The sequence below is a fragment of the Amyelois transitella genome, chromosome 4 (assembly GCF_032362555.1).
Source record: "Amyelois transitella isolate CPQ chromosome 4, ilAmyTran1.1, whole genome shotgun sequence".
Classification (NCBI taxonomy): domain Eukaryota; kingdom Metazoa; phylum Arthropoda; class Insecta; order Lepidoptera; family Pyralidae; genus Amyelois; species Amyelois transitella.
The window spans coordinates 3,281,826-3,302,902 of NC_083507.1; the positions used below are offsets into that span (position 1 = coordinate 3,281,826).

Here is a 21,077-nt window from a genome sequence, read left to right on the forward strand (position 1 = left end):
GTAAAGAAAACGTCTCTCTTCAGAGATGAGTAACGTAACAAAAAATTCACAAAAATACGCTCAAATTGAGAACCTTCTCCTCTCCTCCTGAAGTCGGTTAAAAATTTATGTTCGAATTTAAACCAAAATTAATATTCTGATATATGAAAGTATTATTCTATTAATAAAATTAACTGATAAAAAGTAATTCATATTGTAATCATCATCGGTAGCAGACTCGGGAACTATATGATTATAATGTGATGATAACAAGAAAATTCTAACAAAACATTAATGCACGATAATGCTCGTACAAAGTAAGATTTCAACTAAAAGATCCCAAAACGTTATTAAGTTACAAATGTTGTCCAATTTACATTACTATTATTACAATTATATTTCTTCGCTTCATTCTTCAGATATATTTAATACTAGTAGTCCTTTTAGTCTACAAGATAGCTCACGCACGATTTTTAAGAGACAATCGATGTTTAAATCGATAAGTCAAATGAAATCGATTGATTCAACCACTCATCGTTCCTTGTTCCAACCGTCATTCTTTTTTCGTGCGAGATAGCTTACACACGCATACCCTACTCGGAAAAAATAAAATTTATTTCTTCATAAAAAATGTCGAAACGTGATCTACAATACTTAAAGAAAAAACTTAAACAGCTCGAAGATCAACAAAAACGGAAACGCCGTCGAATTTTTATAGAATCTTCAACAGATACTGGTGAGTAACTAATACATTACCCATTGTTTAAATATCATTTCCTCGAAATGAAAATTTTATCAAATGGTACACTTAAAATGCCTTGCTAACAATTTAGAATTTTAGACCATATCAAAATCCCTTATATGAAATAAGTACATAGAAAATGCATTTTTAACCTACCCTCAAACATAAAATATAAATCCGCCATACAGTAATAGCAACTTTTACAAGGGATTTATTTTATTTACGCAAGTACTTACTATGTAACTACTGGTATTCATAGTAGGTATCTCTTAAAACCTGGCGGTTAACCGTGAGTTAACACGAAGGTCACCTGTGTATAGAGTTTAAATACCGGGCGGTTAACCGTGAGTTAACACGAAGGTCACCTCTCTATATAGACCAAATACCGGGCGGTTAACCGTGAGTTAACACGATGGTTAAAACGGTCGCTGAACGATTACAAATCGTTTTATATTTTTCAGACGATAACTCGTCTCGCAGTTCCACTTCGCCAACCCCGAATAACGGTACACCTGGAGAGTCTGCCCCAGTACTTATCGATGAACTCTCAATACCGGTACCAGAAAATAACGCCGATGCTGATGCCACCCCGGAACTTGACCCGGATGTACTTACCGCGCTTGGAGAAGAAATTGAGGATAAAAGTAAATTTGGGGAAGCTATTCATCGTAATCTAGCCCAGCGATGGGAACCTATCCTTAAAAAAGGCCTACCAAAAGAAGCAAAGGAGAAGCTGATGAAGGAGTACCTTATACCCGAAAATTGCACTTTATTGCAAGCGCCAAAATTGAATCGTGAGGTATCGGCCGCTATAGCTGAGGCAGCCAGGCAACGGGACAAGAAGAAGGAGACTGCGCAGCAGCAATTAGGGATTGGCATATCGGCTATTAATAAGGCTTTGACATCGATGCTAACCTCGGATAATAAAGTAGAAGCCATTAAAATATTAAGCGATGGATGCCGAATACTTACTGACCTTCACTTTCAAGAGACGCAGGCGCGTATTAGTGTTATTAATTACTCTCTCGCGAAACCATTCCTTAATGTTGTCCAAGACAGCGAAAGAGATGACACGTTGTACGGGAATAAGTTGGGTGAAAAAATAAAGGCCTCAAAAACGATTGAAAAACAAGGCCTTTCTATCAAAAAATTTGTAAAGACTTCTAAAAGTATGTCTAATACAGAACACCCAACACCAGTTCTGCGCTCGCATTACCAGACCAAACAAACTGGCTCATACCAGGGAAACTGGACCGGGTCTTCGCGCTACCATCAGAACAGGGGGGGGCGCCGAGGACCAAGCAGGACGATTGCCCCTGTGACACGCCGGTCTCAAGCGCAACAATCGTCGAGCACAGCGGTCACGAGCAAATCGAAAACAACCGCAACTCGTCAGTGAACCAGGTACAACATGCTGGTAGAATTTCTTATTTTTATAACTGCTGGCTTAAAATAACATCAAATCCTGTAGTCTTAGACTGGATTCGTTTTGGATTTTCTATCCCTTTTGAGTCTCATGTTATACAGACACATGTTCCTTTATTGTCACGTACAGCCTCCGAAAATGCAGAGATGACTGTGGCTATAAATAAACTTATAGATCTCGGTGCGATTCGCTCTTGCGAACCTTGTGTTGGTGAGTTCATATCGCAAACATTCTTAGCCCCAAAACCAAATGGCGATAAACGTTTTATTTTAAATTTAAGAAAATTAAATACATTTGTTTCTAAACAACATTTTAAAATGGAGGACTTCCGGACGGCATCTAAACTTATACCACAAAATGGCTTCATGGCTACTATTGACCTTAAAGAAGCTTATTTTCTCGTTTCAATTTATGAGTCTGATAGAAAGTTTTTAAGATTTCTTCATCAGGACGAAAATGACCATATTAGTACATATGAATTCAATGCATTACCGTATGGTCTTTCGGTCGCTCCTAGAGTCTTTACTAAAATTATGAAAGAAGTAATGTCTTATTTTCGTTCCCAGGGCTTTAAAAATGTATTTTATTTAGATGACGTTTTGTGCATCGGAGATGACTATAATGATTGTTATAATAACGTTAAAATAACACTAAAACTCTTAAAATGTCTGGGCTTTATTATAAATCACGAAAAAAGCTCATTAGAGCCTAAACAGTCATGCAAATTTCTTGGATTTATATACGATTCAGTTCATCAAACTTTGTCTTTACCTTCTGAAAAGCGATACAAGATTTTAGATTTGGTAACGAAATTCTCAAAAGCCCCGAAATGTACTATAAGAGAATTCGCTCAAATTATAGGAATTCTAGTAGCTGCTTGCCCCGCAGTTAAATACGGTTGGTTATACACAAAAATTTTAGAACGTCAAAAATTTCTAGCACTTAAGAAATGCGCAAATTACGAAGCAAAATTCAATTTTGATTCTGTAATCTTAGAAGACCTTAACTGGTGGAAGCTTAATGTTTTAACTTGTAATAATTCCCTAAAAATAGCAGACTTTGATTTGGAAATATTCACAGATGCATCTCGTACTGGCTGGGGTGCAGTATGCAATAAAAGTAGAACAAACGGGGCTTGGAGGTCCGATGAACTCGAATCGCATATAAACTATTTAGAATTATTAGCAGTTTTTCTAGGTCTCAAATATTTTGCAAGTAAAAAATATAATTGTTCAATTTTATTACGTATTGATAACACGACAGCGATCAGCTACGTTAATCGTATGGGTGGTATACAATTCCCCCACTTGAACAATCTGGCTAGACAAATATGGCAATGGTCCGAGGAAAGAAATATTTGGTTGTTTGCATCTTACATTAATACAAAGGATAATTTCGAAGCAGATGAAGAGTCTCGTAAACTCAATCCAGATACGGAATGCCAATTATCCGATTTGGCTTTTGAAAAGATTACTAATCGCTTAGGATATCCAGCAATAGATCTTTTTGCTTCTCGGGCCAATGCTAAATGCCACAACTACATTTCGCGGAGAAAAGATCCTGACGCCTTTTCTATTGATGCTTTTACAGTAAAATGGAATAAATATTTTTTTTTATGCCTTTCCACCATTTTCACTTATTCTTAAGTGTCTTCAAAAAATAATACAAGAAAATGCTACCGGAATACTAGTATTCCCCTTTTGGCCATCTCAGCCATGGTATCCTCAATTAATGAGAATGACCACCTCCGATATAGTTTGGTTAAATCCTAATGTTCATCGTATAAAATCGTGTTACAGAAATCACCTTACCCTGGGTGCCGCGATTCTCTCAGGCAAGCGTTCTCCTCGCGGGGTGCTCCAGACTCGACCCTAGATCTCATGTTAGCATCATTGGCCAAGAATACTATGCGACAATATAATGTTTCATTTAAGCTCTGGTGGCAATATTGCAATGACAATAGTCTAGATGTCTTTGATTGCTATGTGCCGACAGTTTTATCTTTCTTAAGTTCGCAGTATTATAAAGGAGCCTCATATGGATCCTTAAATAATCACAGATCAGCATTATCACTTTTACTAGGTAGTAATATTGGATCTGATGACCGTATTAAAAGACTCCTTAAAGGAGCATTTAAATTAAGACCTAGCTTTCCTAAATACTCTAATACATGGGATCCGCAAGTAGTTCTCAGTTATATTTCCGAATGGTATCCCAATAAAGAACTCAGCCGAGAAAAAATTACAAAAAAAACTAGTGATCTTATTAGCTTTATGCACGGCACAGCGAGTTCAAACCATGTCTCTTATAAAGCTAGAAAATATTACCATTACTTCGACAGGAGTTAACATAGAAATCAAAGACATGTTGAAGACATCCGCTCCAGGCAGAGAACAACCATGTTTATTTCTACCTTTTTTTCATGAAAATCCACGCATTTGTCCTGCCACAGTTCTTCAAGATTACATTCTCGTTACAAAACAAGACCGACCTGCTAATATACCTTATCTCTTAATAACTGTGAAGCGCCCGTACAAGAGCGCGACAGCACAGTCAATAAGTAGATGGATAAAGCAGACGCTAGCAGAAAGCGGTGTAGACGTGTCGACGTTCAGCGCGCACAGCACGCGACACGCAGCCACGTCCACAGCTGCCACTCGTGGGACCTCTATCGATACCATACGGAAAGCTGCCGGCTGGACAAATGCGTCGAAGGTTTTCGCTCAATTCTATCATCGACCAATATTAGATGATCATACTTTTGCTCATTCAATATTACAAGATTGAGATAATAACAGGGTTTGTGGTTATTATTGTTCTATTTATAAGTAAGAATGTATCCTTAATTAACGTACCTTGAGTACATATTAAAATGATTAGTAGAAGTTCCTTAATTGTTTTATTTAGTCGACTGCAAAACTTTTCTCTTAACATCTACTAGTATTAAATATATCTGAAGAATGAAGCGAAGAAATATAATATATGATCAAACGAACTTCACAAGTGAAGTTCGATCAATATTATATGATTCGCTTCATTCGAAGATATAAGGTCCCCCCTCACCCTTTCCCGAAAGCAAAGTTCTGCATCGTCTCTATCTCTAAAAGAATGACGGTTGGAACAAGGAACGATGAGTGGTTGAATCAATCGATTTCATTTGACTTATCGATTTAAACATCGATTGTCTCTTAAAAATCGTGCGTGAGCTATCTTGTAGACTAAAAGGACTACTAGTATTAAATATATCTTCGAATGAAGCGAATCATATAATATTGATCGAACTTCACTTGTGAAGTTCGTTTGATCATATATAATAAAATATCATCAAAACTACTCACTGAATCATCAGCACTAGTGTCATCGTCGTCCTGCTGTTCGTCCGTGTAGTCCAGCTCGAACCCGAGGTCGGAGGGTGACTCCCAAGTCGGGCTAACTGAACGCCAAGCTGGTAACAAAGTGATGGTTTAGAAAACTCTCTATTAGAACACGAGAAACACTCAAATTCACCTTAGATTAAGGAAGTTGTGAAACTCAAACCAGAGTTAAGAAAAAAAATTTTCTAGACTTCAAACTGAATGTAGAATAATTTGGAATAAAGATTTTATATTTAGACGTCTATATTGCGAATCGGTGATCGGGTGTTATAAGGTGTTCGACTTAAAAAGCCTACCCGGCCTAAGCTACGGAGGTCGAATCCTACTGCGGTAATGTACCAATCATTCATGCTTTACTACTATGCGTTGTTCTAGCATCCAGAATTTAGAATATATTTGCCCATACTGTAAAAAAAAAACAGCATTCACTTACTATGAGACTGAGCTGTGTTGATAGCGTGCAGTGCGTCCGAAAGGTACGACAGTAGTACGCAAGCCGACTCTATTTGCGGCGCGAGAGTTCCGTCCACTTGGCCCTCTTCTAGCTTCTCCAATACTTCGGGGCTGCTTAGATTGTCCACGCTGTGATAAATAATATATATTTTAAGAAATGTTTTGTGTATAAATAATAAAGTTAATTGATAATGTCAATTCCAGTGAAAACGTTTTAGAAAATAATGCTAGAAAACGTTATTGTAACTGTAGCATTCACCTGACTTTTCCACTTACGGATCGTGGCAATAGGTAGTGCATCTGAGCCTAATGGACCAAACATAAGAATGACGATGTCAATAAAAAATAAAACACAATAGTTATACGAACCAAGCAGCAAGCCAGTGCAGCGCGGCCGATAATAACTGTTTATGATTCTTGCCCCCGTGGGCGTCCGCCAGCCGGCACATTTCGCGCAGTAGTAAAGGTGAGCAAGGGATCTCGCCGCAAACACCGATCAGAGCGACCAGCATGCGCTCGCTCACATCCGCCGTGCTGGAAGGTATAACGATTAAAATAAGGATTGATACTCACTAAGTATTATAAAAAGCATCAACACACCACAGCCGAGCATAAACTCAACGGATAAGAGGCTAACCCACATAGTAGTAGTAGAGTCTACATTATAAAACTCAGTCCGATGATTTTACCCGTTTTTACCTGTCTAATAACAATAACATACCAATGCAGCACTACGTGTTTGCAGAGCAGCGTCAGCAGCGTGGCGTTGTCGTTGGCCACGTCGCCCAATGGCGGCGGGGCGGGCTCGGCAGTAAGTGCGACTGCGCCAGTGGTGGCGGCGCTTTCTTTGCTGCCGTCTGACCAACTGCAACTCTCTGTTCGAAAAAATAATTTCACATGAGCATTTCACTTTGTTTATATACTCTGAAACAGTCTATCCATGGTGTAAATATGGTTACCTGAATTTCCAGATTGCTGCGCAGTTTCAGATTGAGCTCTTGGCGCTGGAGAGCTGCAAAAATAAATTAGAAGATTTATCATACCTACTAATCAAGATTAAAAAAAAAATTGCACATTTTGACATCAACTAATATTTTAAGTCTGCTAAAAAACTGTAGTTGTTAACGGCGCCTTCATGCGGTAACATTAATAATACTCACGGAGCATCAAAAACTGGCAGTTCCGAATCAGTCCTCTGCGCCGAATCGTTGCGTTGCGTAGAATCGCTGTCGACACGGAACACGCTTCGCAAAGCGTTCCTCAGCGCGAGAGACGCCGGATTGCCGCCCGCGTCCGGTGCGGAGGAGGTCGGTGTGGGCAGTTCCGTTTCAGTAGGAGTGCCATTGGCTGTTATTGGCGACCCAGTGGCCGTGGCTAAAAGCAAGAAATAGGTCATTTTGACTTCGAAGATATTCTTTAGATAATCGCATATGTACTACTTAAGGTAAGTTAAGTCGTTGTTCCCGGCTGTCATCTTTAGATGGCAGTTGTAAAGCCATATATGTATATAGACACATCAATGTTGGCCACTCAACATACACAGACGAAAATTGCTGAGTGTTAATCTTTTATTAGGTGGTGGATCACATTTGTGCTATATTTAAATGTTTTTTAGAAATAAAGGTTCACCTAAAAGACACACGCAATCTTAAAATATAAAGGAAATAGCTACTCACCAGGCGAGCCGAGGCAGATGTGCGACAGCAAGCTAGACAGTTTTTGCTGATCAGCGACGCCGATGAACTTGCACGCGGAGATACAAAGTGCGCTGCCGAATTCAGTGGCTTCGCAACCGGTGAATATTTTGATGAAAAGTCTAAAAGGAAGGCAAGAAACATAAATATTTAGACTATTACTACTCTATGTATAATATCTACGACTTAAAATATATAAACTACCCTTCCTTAACATTCGAACAAAGAGGTTTCTTACAGGACTTAATATATATCATATTAAGTCCTGTAAGAAACCTCTTTGTACAAAATTAAATGAACTTACTTGATAACCCGTTCAGAATAAGCATTCCGTGCGTTGGGTGCCGAGAGCAGAATTTTGCCGAGCGAATAGATCGAGTTGTCAGTGAATACGGATTCGTACGCCTGCCTGCCGGGTTGGCGTTCCAAGATCTTCTCCCAGTACCTCACCTATAGAGAAACAAAGTTAATACATAAATTTCGAGAGCTGCAAGACGCATAATTTTATAGAATACGTGCCTATCGATCACAATGGATGATCTTATTGTCATTGCGGAAGCTTAGTACGGCTATGTTAAATTAATCATAATCGAATCATTTCATACGTTATTTCATAAAAAATGTAATCTACTGACGACTACTAGTTTTAAATAAAAAGTATCCAATTCAAGATGACTCGCCCATAGCGGGTGCAATGTGTTTAATTGTACTTGTACCTACAATCAAGTATAAAAAAACTAGATACACAATCCACAACAGAAAACTGTCCTCACCAAATGACCGTCCACTCGACGTTTTGGGTTGCCTTTCATTCAGTATCATTCGTCGGTTCCAAGTGTGAACATGCCGCAGTGCTCAGTGAAAAATGTAAAAATCACATGTGCAGAACGTTAAAGGAATATGGAGTGTAATTTTTTAGGTAAGTACTTCTGTTATTAATACAATATGCATGAAATTCCATTATATTTTAGCCAAAAAACCTTTTAAAACATTATTTTAGTTTATATTTATGACATTCGGCAAGTGTATAACCCTTGAAATTGAATAGACACTAGGGGAACTTACAAATCCTGTAACTTACAAATGTGAATAGTTTTTTTATACTTGCTTGAAGACTTGTACAATAAATTATACGATGAGGGTAACTAAAGAAGAAACTTAAAAAATAATCATCACCATAATAAAAATAATAAAAACACAACTCTCTTACCATATGTCTGAGGGTTTTCTCCGTCGATGGTTGAAGATGGTCCACCAAGACCATATATGTGGTCCTCAAGATATGCTCATGTATGAGTTGCTCCGACTTTTGCGGCTGAGGAACCAGGGTATTAAGGGTCGCGGTCAGCGGCTCAGACATGAACTCGAGTCGCTCGTCAGTCTAGAAGAAATTATTATTAAAAATTTCGAAGCCTTATAGCAGTTCCTGTCCACCATAACAAAAAAATACATATATTATTTTTATATTACAAAAAAAATTTGCTCCTTTTTGAAAATAAAAAGGTCTACCCATTATCAAACGTATATTTATGATAAGGTATTTTAACTTCTTACCAATGCGGGAACAATAAGGTCCAATGTCTTCTTAGTAAGATCAGGGTTGTCAGCCAGCTTCGAAGCTCCAACTTCCAACAGTTTAGCGGCGGAGTACGCCAGCATCATGAGTGAGGGTCCGATGGAATATTTGGGATTGGCGCTGATGAGCTCACAGTGTGACGTCACCAAGGTTAGCACCGCGCTCTCTGATGGTATTATGTCCGACGCGTAAAAGGCCTAGGAATTTCAGGATAGTATATCAACATTTTGATTCCACGAAAGAAAATTGTATTTAAAAATAATTCCAAAGCTTTCTTGGGAACTAATTTCTCTTATAAAACATAATTTCAGATTGGCAAGAAAGCTTTCACGTAAAATTATAGAGACAGGTCTTATACATGATACATGACTCACCAAGTTCATGCACGCGAGCGGCGGCGGCGACGCCAGCCGGTCCAGGGCGGCCAGCGCGGGCGCGGGCAGGTGCGCGCGCAGCCACGCGGCCAGCGACGGCGCGCCCGCCGCTCCGCCCGCCGCGCCGCCCGCCGCGCGCGCGCCGCCGCCGCACACCTGCAGGCGGGCGCGCACCACGCCCGCTTCCGACGCGTTCGACGACACCTCCATTAGGGGCTCGAGTTCCGCGCTTGCGCTTAGTCTGCGGACAATGAAGATAAGACAGTTACATAGTCACGAGGAAACTACTATTTAATTTGAAAGAAAACTATGGCGTATAATCAGAGCTTGCTGGCAAAAAATATAGAGCTAGAATATTTTGACATGGCGTCGCTGAGGATGATATGAGAAATGACGATATAATAGACTTAAAGTTGAAAATGATGAGTAAAATGCCAGATCTAAAACAAATCAGCAAAGGGTTAAGAACGTAAACGAAATAACAGAATGTGTATCTTACCGGCAACAATCCAATATAGTTTCGAGCAGATCCAGTAAATCAGGCATAAACTGATGCGCCTCCGTGGCCGAGGTGGTATCGGCGAGACAAACTTTCAGTCTCACTAAGACAGAGTCGCAAGAAATTACATCCAACAGCGATGGCAATCCACTTGCTGCAATAAAAAAAAAATTTAATGTATGCTGGAATCGTCGCAAGTGGGAAGATGTAGTTTGTATCTACTTGCCCCTCCGGAAAAACGGTGTAATATAAAATCCGGACATTACCTCTTTATTTCAAACAGTTTACTTTATACATACAATTCTTACCAGTAATATTTTGCTTCAAATGCTTGATAGTCTCAGATGCCAGCCAGGCGGTGTATTTTATGTTATCGCAGGATGTGCTAACACCAGCAAGAAGATTTTCCGCATACTGCAAAAAAAATATGATTAAACTATGTTTTAAAATAATTATCTCGATCTAATTAGTAACAGTCTCTGGTCCATCAAGTGGGCGATTACCTATACTACTACGCTCGACGGAATATGACGAGTTCCTTGAAATTTTGATATACGCCCCGCCCAATGCCACTTCAACTAAATAACAACTAATCCTTGCGCTTTGTCGGTAAGTTTGGTTGTTCTAAGGATCTCCTAATTCCCAATACAATACACAGAGAAATTTAAACAGAAGTTATTTCTACAGCTCGCTACAAAACCCTACCTATAGCCAAGAAATAAATCGTCATTATGTAAAGTTACGTACACCATTACAGAAAAGACATACCTGTGTGTACATTCCCTGCTTGACGAGCGCGTCTTTCAGCCACGGATTGAACACCTTCTTGTTATCAGCTCTCGGTGCCCAAATGACCGCGTGCAGAGGCAATGGCGACGGCAAATCGGCGCTGGTGCCCGCTTGGAGCTTGTCCATGTGAGGAGTAGCGGGCGGCATGCTTATCACCAATCTGATGAAAAAATTGAATATTGAATTCTCAGATATATGTGCGCCTAGTCAGCTGTCCCACTGTTCGATATACCAGGTTGGTTTAGAAAGTTAAGATCAAGATGCAAATAATATTTTTCGGATTGTAAGTTTATGTATTTCTATCACAAAACGGTCAAAAAGCAAAACACAAAGATCTTAAGGACTGCTGAAACTTACTTAACATTGATTTTGATACGCAACTAAGAATACGCTCTTATTACTCCTATTACCCTAATTTTATTATGAGTTTTTGTGTTTTATCTATATTAGACTTACCTCCAAGCAGTCTGGAAGCAGTAATGCGCCGCGGCGAGAGCGGTGGGCGACGAAGCGTACTGCGGATTGTCGCACACGCAAGCGGAATTGAGAAGCGCCAATAGTGCGTCCAGTAACAACGGGTACTTCAGCTTGTGAGGCGTGCCGAGTACGAAGTTGCACGCCAAACCGTCGAATTTAGGATTTTCCTGTACACAATTCGAATTTTAAATCAATCCGTGGCACAGTGTATTACTATGAAAATTACCAAAAATCGTCTATAGCGGAGGGCAACGTCATTAATCTGTATACCAATCAAAGAATATTTAAAGTGCAAATTAAAAGGAACAAGGACAGACAGACAGACCTTGCGTTTTTCCGTCGAGGATAAAATAAACGTGGTCAAGTGTCAAGTCAAGTCAAGTCAAGGGACAAGTCAAGTGACGATAGTCAAATCAACTATCAATCAAGACACAGAACACATTTACATCTGTCAACCATTATCTCACCTGATTATTGATCTCAGCATTAGTCAGAGCATAGAACTTGGGCCTCATAGACGTCTCGTCCTGCGACAGCCTCCTGTAGGCCTGCTCAATGAAGGGCACTTCGCAGTAAATGCGCGCTTTCAACTGTCCATTGTCTGTGGTCGTCTTGGCGCCGTTAGTGGCGGACTCGGACGTAGGCTGCGCGAGGCCGGGCGCGATCACAAGGTTCCATTCGATCTGAAAATTGATGGTAGTTACAACCTTGTCACATTGAAAATCTGTGCTTTTTCATGTGATTTAAAAATAACATTAATATCATCTGAAATTTTAATCACAGTTTTAACTCAGTAAATGATATAAATTATAAGATGCTTAGTGATTAATCTTGAGCATGCAGAATGATAAGAATCAAAGATCCTTATATGAGTTCATATATTTTGTATACCTGTTGCAGCAGAGTCTGTGGCGCGTCATACAGATGCCTCATCAGGTACTCCAGCAGCAGCATGAGGCGCGTGGTCAGCATCAGTTGATGAGGAGCTAGGGTCATCGCACGCTTTCTGTCGCTGATAGCCAGGGTTTCTACCACCTGTGGGTATTAAATGTTATTAAAATAAATGTATTTAGATGGATTTATTGAAGCAGGCGACTTGTTTAAAGAACGGCTTTTTTAATGCAGCAGTGCATATCGTCTTTTCTGTGTCATAAAATCTAAAGTAATAACTAACGTAAGGGAGATCTTTTTTGATTGTAATAACATTGAATATTGATTAATTATTATCATTAATAATATTCGATCAGATTTCTAAATTATACAAAACAAATGAATATTTTCTTGTAGGTATTGTAATTTATTGTAATAATGAGACAAACCTTGATGATGGCGTTAGAAGTCATCAGAAGTACAGATTTCTTCTGCATAAGAGTCAGCGAATGAAACAAATACACCAACAATTGGGCGTGCTCGACATTTAAATCTATAAAAAGAAAAAATGTTATTTTAGAGAAAATATCTATTCTGAGTTTCAACGAAATATTTTATTAACTTTGTTGATATGTTCAGAAAAAAAGCTTTCTAGATAAATATCATACAATGAAATCATTGTACCTTCATAATCATGGTCCTGCGATGGTTGCGATAGGAGGGCGCACTCTTGCAGTGTGTTCACGATCTTATGCCACATTGCTAAGATACTGTTCTCTCTTTCGGCCGCTGATTTGCTGAGTACCATCCCTCCGAGCAACTTCACTACACGGGGACCGACCTGAATCAAAACAAAAGTATTGAAAAGAGTTGCACATCTATTATAATTTATAATAATTAAAAGAAAACTCTATAAAAATTAAAACTTTGGTATCTGCAATGTCTTTTCCATTTTATTCTTATCATTTTAAACCAACATTGAAACTTTATTACTTATACACTTTTTCCCTCTCATCTTGTTGCTATCAATGTAATCCAGTTGCTAGCTGCTTCGAAGTTCTGGGTTTGTATTCCGGCATTTAAATTGGGTTTTGTTCTAATTGTCATCTATGAACAAGAGAATGTCGTATTTCAATATACATATCGAGTGCAAAAAAATCCACCTTGACTGTTTGGAAGCAGCCTGAGTTAATTTTTCCTACAACTTTAACAAAACCAAACCGGATCACCTATTGGCAAATATGTTATTTTGAGACCTGTAGCGGCATCATGTTGGTTCTCTCGGAGCCGGCACACAGCAGCTGCTGCTGCAGCGCCGGCTGCAGCGCCGCGAAGGCGGGCGCGCCGGTCAGGTTGTGCAAGTAGCGCACCAGCGCGGAACTGAACGCGCCGTACAACGCGCCCAGTCGCGCCCCGAAACACGATGATATTGTGCCTAGACAAACAAAGTACATAATATATATAAAAAACGAAAATCATTGATTAGTTTGATTTATAACCGAAATTCTTCCTCACGAGGACGAGATGTCCGACTAAAATGCGTGGAGGCACAGGTTTAAATCATATCTGCTCAAATCAGTAATCACTGTGTACACCTCCAGGTACTTGCGCATTTCAGTCGGAAATCTTACTGATTCGACCGACGCTCTTGTCTTTTCGTTCCGAGTTATCAGTTGGTTAACATAGGTCACATTCAGATTTTTGGGCGCTCAAGATTATTCGTGATATGTTACCAATCTACCAAGACAGATCGATTTTAAAATACGGATACTTCAAATCAGTCTCTTCCCACAGAGTTCACAATATTAAAAGCAATACTAGATGCATTGTTAGGACGTTACTACTCCTACTTAAAAATAATAAAATAACAAATGAAAGGTTCACAATATACCTGTATCAGTGCGAGCGGTCTCCCTGTCGAGATCCTTGGCCAGTGCCGCGAGCAAAGCCTGGTGTGCGTCGTGTAGCTGTAACGCAGTCTGGCCGAGTCGGTCCGAACCCTCGCTTATGATCTCATCTGTCAGCAGGGTAAACACTTCTGTCGCCAATGTTATGTACTGCAGGAAAAAAAAACATTAGTAACTGTTTGGTGTCAGAAAGTGATCTGGATGATCCCATAAAACAACTCTAATCTTTTCATAGCATATTAAACTGCTTTTAGGGATTCAAACAAGCTTCGTAACAAATAGCTAGGAAGTCAATCGAGATACGCTATAAGATCAGTCACCAGGTGGCAAAGATTACGTTTTTGCATCATAAGATACTTTTTATTAAAAGGTATGTTGCGCGAGATATATTTTTCTTAAACTTTCCTTCTCAGTTAGGCATATATAAACAAAAAATATATATTAAAGCTCAATCTTTTCATTGTAAAAATGCAGTTGATTATGCCTGTCTTAGGGTTGACATTTTTAGAATGTTTTCAGACTCACCGAGTAGGGTTCTGATTTATCCGGCACTATAGGATGGTTATGCCTTGCGGGGGCGTCGCTAGGATTAGCCTCGTTGGGGGCTCTCGTACCACCGTCTGAGGCCTCTGGCGCCACCAGCGTAGACTCGAACCACAGCCCGAATAGCGGCTCACTGTCTGCTAGACAACGTTATATTAGTTATAAGTCCATATTCCTATTCCCCTATGCCACAATCGACAATCCTACCCTCAAGTTGCGCACACATACCGGGGCAAGGAAGTAGAGAAAAAAAGAGAATTTGTTCGTAATATTAAAGTACAAACGTCTGTACCCGGTTTATTGTATGTAGCAAATATAAAAAGAGATAAGTAAAAAATATATATACGAACAACCCTAAAGCCTATGCCATTTTTTGTGTTCATCTAAAACACCTATTTAAAATATAATGTAAAAAGTACCTTTCAAAATATCCAAGAGTTCACCAGTAAAATAAGTATTAATATCACAATTCTCAACAACTATATAAACTTATTTCTTCATATGAACAACAACACATACCATCATCAGTCTCCTCGTCCTCGGAGCAGAGGATCATGTCCTGGAAGTAGACGGTGGAGTCCGAGCGGTCGGGGTCCGCGTCCTGGTGCTGCTTCTGTACCACGGCGCGCTTCAGGTTGGTGGCCTTGCGGTAGCATACCACGCCCAGCGCCACCAATAACTGGAGAACGAATGAACATTTTAATAACTTTTTTCTTACTCTTCATTTAATTTCAGAGATAAGTAGAGAAAGATAAGGCATAAGGCAAGGTTTGTCAACATATAAATTGCTATTGTACTAGACGTTACCGACCGATACTCATTACTACGCTTTTATTTATTGATCACAATTTTGTCATATATGTATGTACATCAATGTATGGGGACAACACTGGTGACAAATCCTTACGGCCATCTAGTGATGGCAGCTGTTAAAAAAAGCTTTACATTTAGATTAACTAACGTAGCAAGCACTGTATTACATGACCTAATATAGTACAACAACAGCAATACAATCTAGTATATTCCATCTAGTGCGCGATTGTGCGCGAGGTGATTATGCTAGCACGCGCGCAACCTGGCCACGCTGTGTTCTTCAATCGCCTCCAGAGACCTACGCATCACATATAAAGCGACATCCCACCTGATGCAGCGGCGCGGCCGCAGCCAGCCGCAGCTCCCGCTGGTGCGCCGTGTGCTGCGCCAGGACGTGCAGCGGCGCGGACGGCGCGCTGGACACGCTGCGCCCCACGCTCAGGGCTTCCAAACGAGCGTCCGCCAATAAGGCGCCCACCCACGCCAGGCAGCGCCCGCCCAGGGCCACCCACACCACGCCCAGCCCTTGTTGCCTGGAGAAGTAACACAAACTGATTCTAAACGCGGTAACGGTACAACCACATCCCACAACTTTAATTGGATAAATATTTATAACCCCGGCATTAATAGTTACAGACCCAACTTTAGCCTACTTTTTATTCAATGTTATTATTCTCCTCAAATTAGTCCTCGTCTATTACAGAAAATTTCGGAAACTGTCTACGTACATCAAATTTAATTCAGCCGAAAATAAATTATTTTCGGACATTATCAAAAATATTAAACATCAGCTAATGTTCATTGATAAACAGTATAAGTCTTACATTTTAGTCAAATTGTATGGTCTCGAAGGTGTCTTGGCGGGACTCTTCCCCGGTGTGGTAGAGGGGCACGGCGCGCCCGCCAGAGCGTGATGTAGACCGCATAGCAACACCCAGCCACCGATCATCAAGTGGTTTTGATATATCTAGCAGAAGAATAAATATTATTTTACTGTAAACTCAAGCAAACAAAATGGCATCTGTCTTAACAAATATCTATAGGCTATGCCGCCTCCCCCAAACCCAGATGCAAGGCCGCAGCAAGGCTCACGCGACACCGTTTTTATCGCGCGATAAACTATCGCCGTTTCGCTTTTTATTATGACGTGTCATACTAAGGAGGCAGGCTGAAGAAAACCATATATTAATTTGTCATGTGGAGTACATTTACAACTGCTTATAATAATGGAAGAGCTGCTAAAGACAAATTAAAGAAGACAAACAAATTTAAAAGAAATCATTTCTAACAATTAAGTAATAAACAAAAAAAAGCAATGAGTTCTATTCAAATTTGTAAACCATTTTTCAGCAACAAAAAGAATCTTCATAATAGAAAATTGAATATTTTATTAATTTAAATCTAATCTTATAATGGAAAGAAAAAAAGAAAAAAATGTTTTCTACTTACGTAACCGCCGGCACGTGTGGACTGTTTGAATGTCTCCCCGACTGTGCTGTACAAACTGAGGGCGCTCTCCACAAGTGTAGCTGTCTGTTGTTCCATTTCCTCGTCTTTTGGATGAAGGGAAGCCTGCAATACAAATTTATATTTAAGTCTATTGTTGTTGTTAAGAATACAAAACTACATTTAAATAAACTCCAGTAAACATGTAACTAGATAAGTACCAAAGAAAGTGATTAATGCTATTCACAAAGTTTTAAACTTTTATAAATTATTTAATTTAGACAGAGTGTTTGGAAAAGCTGCTACACAAACTTTTCCAGGGAACCCCTTGACTGTTAATCAATCTATTTACCTGTGCAGTGGCACAAAGCAGCCAAGCAGTACTAATGTCACTTAGTGTGGCGATTCGATCCGATGTAAACGGTTCGAGGCATGGTAAAGACAGGGCAAGTCTGCACACATGGACCTCATTCACCAGGAAATGTAACCTAAAACAGAACATTATTATTACATTACATTTTTGGCATGTTTCTATCTGCTTTCAATGATCAATGTGGAAGTCTTAAGTATCAGCAAGATAGATATTTTATCAGCAAAATAAATAAGGAAACTAATTGGGCTGTGTCTCCTTTGTTCTTCTATATTAAACATACATACATTAAATCACGCCTCTTTCTCGGAGGGGTAGGCAGATGTTACATCTTTCCACTGGCATGATCTCTACATACTTCTTTCGTTCAGTTTTAGGTACACTTGAACTGACCTTCTGCCAGAATGTCTATGTCTATTTATGTTCATTACTATCCAATTGAAATATTACGACAAACACAAGAAATATTGACACGCAGAAGAGCTCACTTACAGAGATGCATCTGAGTTGAACTGTGGCGCTGTGGCACTGTCCTTGGCCGCCTGCCAGCGGTTCAGGTACCGCTGCAGACACGGTAGAGACGAGCACACCTTCAGGACTACGGAGCCCGCGCGCAGCTCCATCAGTATAGACGCGCAGGTTGTGGACACCCATTTCTGAAAAACAATTATATGAAAATTAATACCACTTCCTTTAAACCCACAGCTTTGCCCACGCGAATGCAAAAGAATACCGATTCTTCGCGAATCCCGCGGGAGCTAAGGCTATTACCGGGATGAAAGGTTGTCTTCATACGCACTATATGTATGCAAAATTTCCTGCAGATCGGGTCAGGAGTATATCTGTGAAGAGAACAAACAAACAAACCCACTTTCGTATTTACAATATTAGTATGGATGACTTTTTGGTTTAGGCCATTGAAGGATAAAGAACTTTATGGAAGTTTCATTTGAGTAAACAATGAATAAAGTGATAAACTCCTGAAGTAAAAAAAAATTACCTTAACATCAATAGCAGACTGTGGGGTAGCATTCCCATCCTTATTACTTTCAATGCTGTCTTTACTAACAGGAGACAGAACTGTGGGGACTGGTTGGGCCTGAGATGTCATCATCGAAGTTACAGGGTTCCTCAAAGGTGCCGTCAACTGCTCAAGAAGCGCATCAGATCGCCGCTGGGCATTCGACGGTGGCTGTTTCTCAGATGTTGCAGACTGAGTTGATAATGATGTGATTGGGCTTGCAATCACAGACGACTTTGTAGTTTGTGTTTCTGTAAATGAGGACTTTGTTAAGATTGCCTGTGCTGTTATATAAAAACAGTAACCATAAACAGTAACCACGAAAACAGAAGAAAATAATAAAAATATACAATTATAGAATATTTTATATTATTACTTCACCTGGTGCATTAACATGTGCTGGTAATTTTGCATTTTTCAGCAAAGAGGTCAAAATTACTAAGTCCGATTGTGGGTAGCCACCGCCATCAATGCCGCAGAGTCCCACAATGGGGAGCAAGAGCTAAAATAGATAAAACAGAATGTACATAAATGGCAAGATTTCTGTTAAAAATGTTGTTAGTTCTTATTAGAAACTAGCTGTCCCCGCGACTTCGTCCGCATGGAATAGTTATTCTGAGCATCATTGAAGCCCTCAAGGATGAATAATTTCCCCATATATAATATAATTTAATATAATTTCACATATTCCATTATTTCTTAGCTCCTTATGTTATATAGCCAAAAGCCTTCCCCGATAAATGGTCTATTCAACGCAAAAAGAAGATTAGCGATTAGTGCGTTCAAACAAACTCTTCCGCTTTATAATATTAGTATAGATTATTCTTTTCCTACTAATATTATAAATGTGAAGGTTTTTAAGTATGTCAGGATGTCAGTATGGACTGTCACTCTTTCACGCAAAAACTACTAAACCAACTAAATTTGGTATGTAGGTCGCTGAGGACCCAGAATAATTTATAGGCTACTTTTTATCCCGGAGTCCCAGCGGGAATGATTCCACGCGGACGAAGTCGCGGGCGGCCTCTAGTAACTTATATTTTATAAGCAACTAGCTTTTGCACAGAACTTCGCACCCATAGGAATTTCCAGAAATTGCCTTATTCTCTCTAAAAGTCTATTCTACCTGCGTATCAAAATTCATTAAAATCAGTTCAGTAGATTTTCAGTTTATTGCTCACAAGCATACAATTTTTTTTCTCTTTATTATTAGTGTGGATGTGGATGGATATATGGGTTGGTAGTTGGTCAATTAAATGATAAAATATCAATTTTAAATACAATATTTCAGCAAAATATCAATGTCCAGAGATAGATCTCCAAAGCTCTTTAGAGATAAAGTGACAACATGTTTGCAAAATATTTGGTGAATTGAAACTACCAAAAGCTCTGATAAGTAAAGCCTTGTCATATAGTAGATCAACCAAAACACAATTTTACATTCTTTGCCAAAACAAAACATGACAAAATTTAAAACAAAATATTGGAAAATTTGCTTGACATTTCAAAACATCTTTTAGACTTAATCAATCATACCCTTAAGCAAATGCATTACCTGCTTGACAGAGATGCTTGGTGCAGTAGTGGCTGAAGTGTCATCATAGCTCAATCCGGCTTCAGAGAGCTTCTTGAGTATTTGTCTAAGTATGATTCTAAATGCATCGCGAGCAGTGCTCAGCTGGTCACTAGGCACTAAAATAAGGAAATATATTACTAAACTGTGTGTTGATTTAATAAAATCCATACTCAGAAGCTCCTCATTATACAGGTTTGCATAATATTATGAAAGTGTAATACATAATGATCTCAGAGAGAAAATAGGTTCTGTTTTAATTTAAAAAATACTAATCAAAATTTTACCAGCAACTTTCCCATGCTAATAAGGTATTGGAGTTGTTTTTATATAAACATGATAGAAAAATCAGTACTTACAATTGTTTGCATTTATGCTGATGAAGTGTGCCGAAAGGCAAGCAAAGCATGTGTAGAACAGGTCGTAAATGTCTTCATGGTTCTGGAATTCACTCTCACTGAGGGAAAAATGAAATAGAGATGCTATATTTAGATAATCTTTCTAGAAAATTGAGTGTAAAGACCTATATATAGTTGGAGAAAGAATATTGGCTGTTCTAATTTATAAAGGGAGGGTAGACAACTGTTAGTTAAATTTTCTGTTAGTTAAAAATCGTTGCTTTTCTGGTAAATAACCGCCAATCGCATGAACAGAAAGTCATGGTATTATGATTTGGTGAATGGGTAGAAAATTAATGTGATTCTTCTTATAAGAATAAAGTTACATGGAAAAGTAGGTGACATGAATTGCTTCCTTACGAATAGACGAGTGATAATATTTTAAATTTTATATTTAAGATTATACGTCAAATAATAAGAATAAATGCGTAAAAATAAACAAATATGCGGGTAAAAGACGGCTAGACACAAATCGTAGAATCTGATTAAAAGAACACTCTTAGGTTTTTACCTTTTAATGATGGCTTGTATATTTTCTACAACATCATTTTTGTCGAAAAATGGGCCATATAGCGCTGTTAAAATTGGTTTTACAGTTGTTGACCATTCAATATTTCCTCCTGAAGCGGCCATTTTCGGAAGAATGAAAAGACGAAATTCTGACTTTATGACTAAATCTGACAGAATTTATTTCTAGAATTATATGAAATGACAATGTCAAGTGTGATATTTTTTTAAGACTGATTGTGTGAT

General features: G+C 39.0%; 2 protein-coding genes across 7 annotated transcripts in view; one reads left to right on the plus strand and one right to left on the minus strand.

The window, feature by feature from the left end:
* Positions 1–20,996, minus strand: part of LOC106129374 (E3 ubiquitin-protein ligase UBR4) — a 60,074-nt gene extending 39,078 nt beyond the window's left edge. For 5 of the 6 annotated variants that reach the window (XM_060954482.1, XM_060954480.1, XM_060954481.1 and 2 more), the window contains exons 1-33: positions 20,836–20,996; positions 20,286–20,383; positions 19,909–20,045; positions 18,735–18,855; positions 18,333–18,604; positions 17,825–17,988; positions 17,315–17,450; positions 16,966–17,088; positions 16,341–16,483; positions 15,845–16,049; positions 15,223–15,382; positions 14,686–14,843; positions 14,145–14,310; positions 13,510–13,688; positions 12,938–13,094; positions 12,703–12,806; positions 12,275–12,418; positions 11,851–12,066; positions 11,363–11,550; positions 10,886–11,066; positions 10,426–10,531; positions 10,118–10,271; positions 9,619–9,859; positions 9,223–9,441; positions 8,879–9,049; positions 7,973–8,118; positions 7,651–7,790; positions 7,135–7,348; positions 6,934–6,986; positions 6,696–6,849; positions 6,344–6,508; positions 5,955–6,103; positions 5,486–5,592 (exon numbers count right to left, since the gene is read on the minus strand). In XM_060954482.1, coding sequence (XP_060810465.1) covers positions 5,486–5,592; positions 5,955–6,103; positions 6,344–6,508; positions 6,696–6,849; positions 6,934–6,986; positions 7,135–7,348; positions 7,651–7,790; positions 7,973–8,118; positions 8,879–9,049; positions 9,223–9,441; positions 9,619–9,859; positions 10,118–10,271; positions 10,426–10,531; positions 10,886–11,066; positions 11,363–11,550; positions 11,851–12,066; positions 12,275–12,418; positions 12,703–12,806; positions 12,938–13,094; positions 13,510–13,688; positions 14,145–14,310; positions 14,686–14,843; positions 15,223–15,382; positions 15,845–16,049; positions 16,341–16,483; positions 16,966–17,088; positions 17,315–17,450; positions 17,825–17,988; positions 18,333–18,604; positions 18,735–18,855; positions 19,909–20,045; positions 20,286–20,383; positions 20,836–20,957 — 5,193 coding nt within the window. In that variant the 5' untranslated portion in view covers positions 20,958–20,996. The remainder of the gene's footprint in view (positions 1–5,485; positions 5,593–5,954; positions 6,104–6,343; positions 6,509–6,695; positions 6,850–6,933; positions 6,987–7,134; positions 7,349–7,650; positions 7,791–7,972; positions 8,119–8,878; positions 9,050–9,222; positions 9,442–9,618; positions 9,860–10,117; positions 10,272–10,425; positions 10,532–10,885; positions 11,067–11,362; positions 11,551–11,850; positions 12,067–12,274; positions 12,419–12,702; positions 12,807–12,937; positions 13,095–13,509; positions 13,689–14,144; positions 14,311–14,685; positions 14,844–15,222; positions 15,383–15,844; positions 16,050–16,340; positions 16,484–16,965; positions 17,089–17,314; positions 17,451–17,824; positions 17,989–18,332; positions 18,605–18,734; positions 18,856–19,908; positions 20,046–20,285; positions 20,384–20,835) is intronic. The other variant, XM_060954478.1, reaches the window with a different exon arrangement.
* LOC106129372 (uncharacterized) lies at positions 400–5,369 on the plus strand. The gene is made up of 3 exons (XM_013327907.2): positions 400–715; positions 1,183–2,125; positions 3,947–5,369. The coding sequence occupies exons 1-2, from the start codon at positions 610–612 to the stop codon at positions 2,118–2,120; spliced, it is 1,044 nt and encodes a 347-aa protein (XP_013183361.2). The 5' UTR covers positions 400–609; the 3' UTR covers positions 2,121–2,125; positions 3,947–5,369.
* Positions 20,997–21,077: the final 81 nt, after the last annotated feature.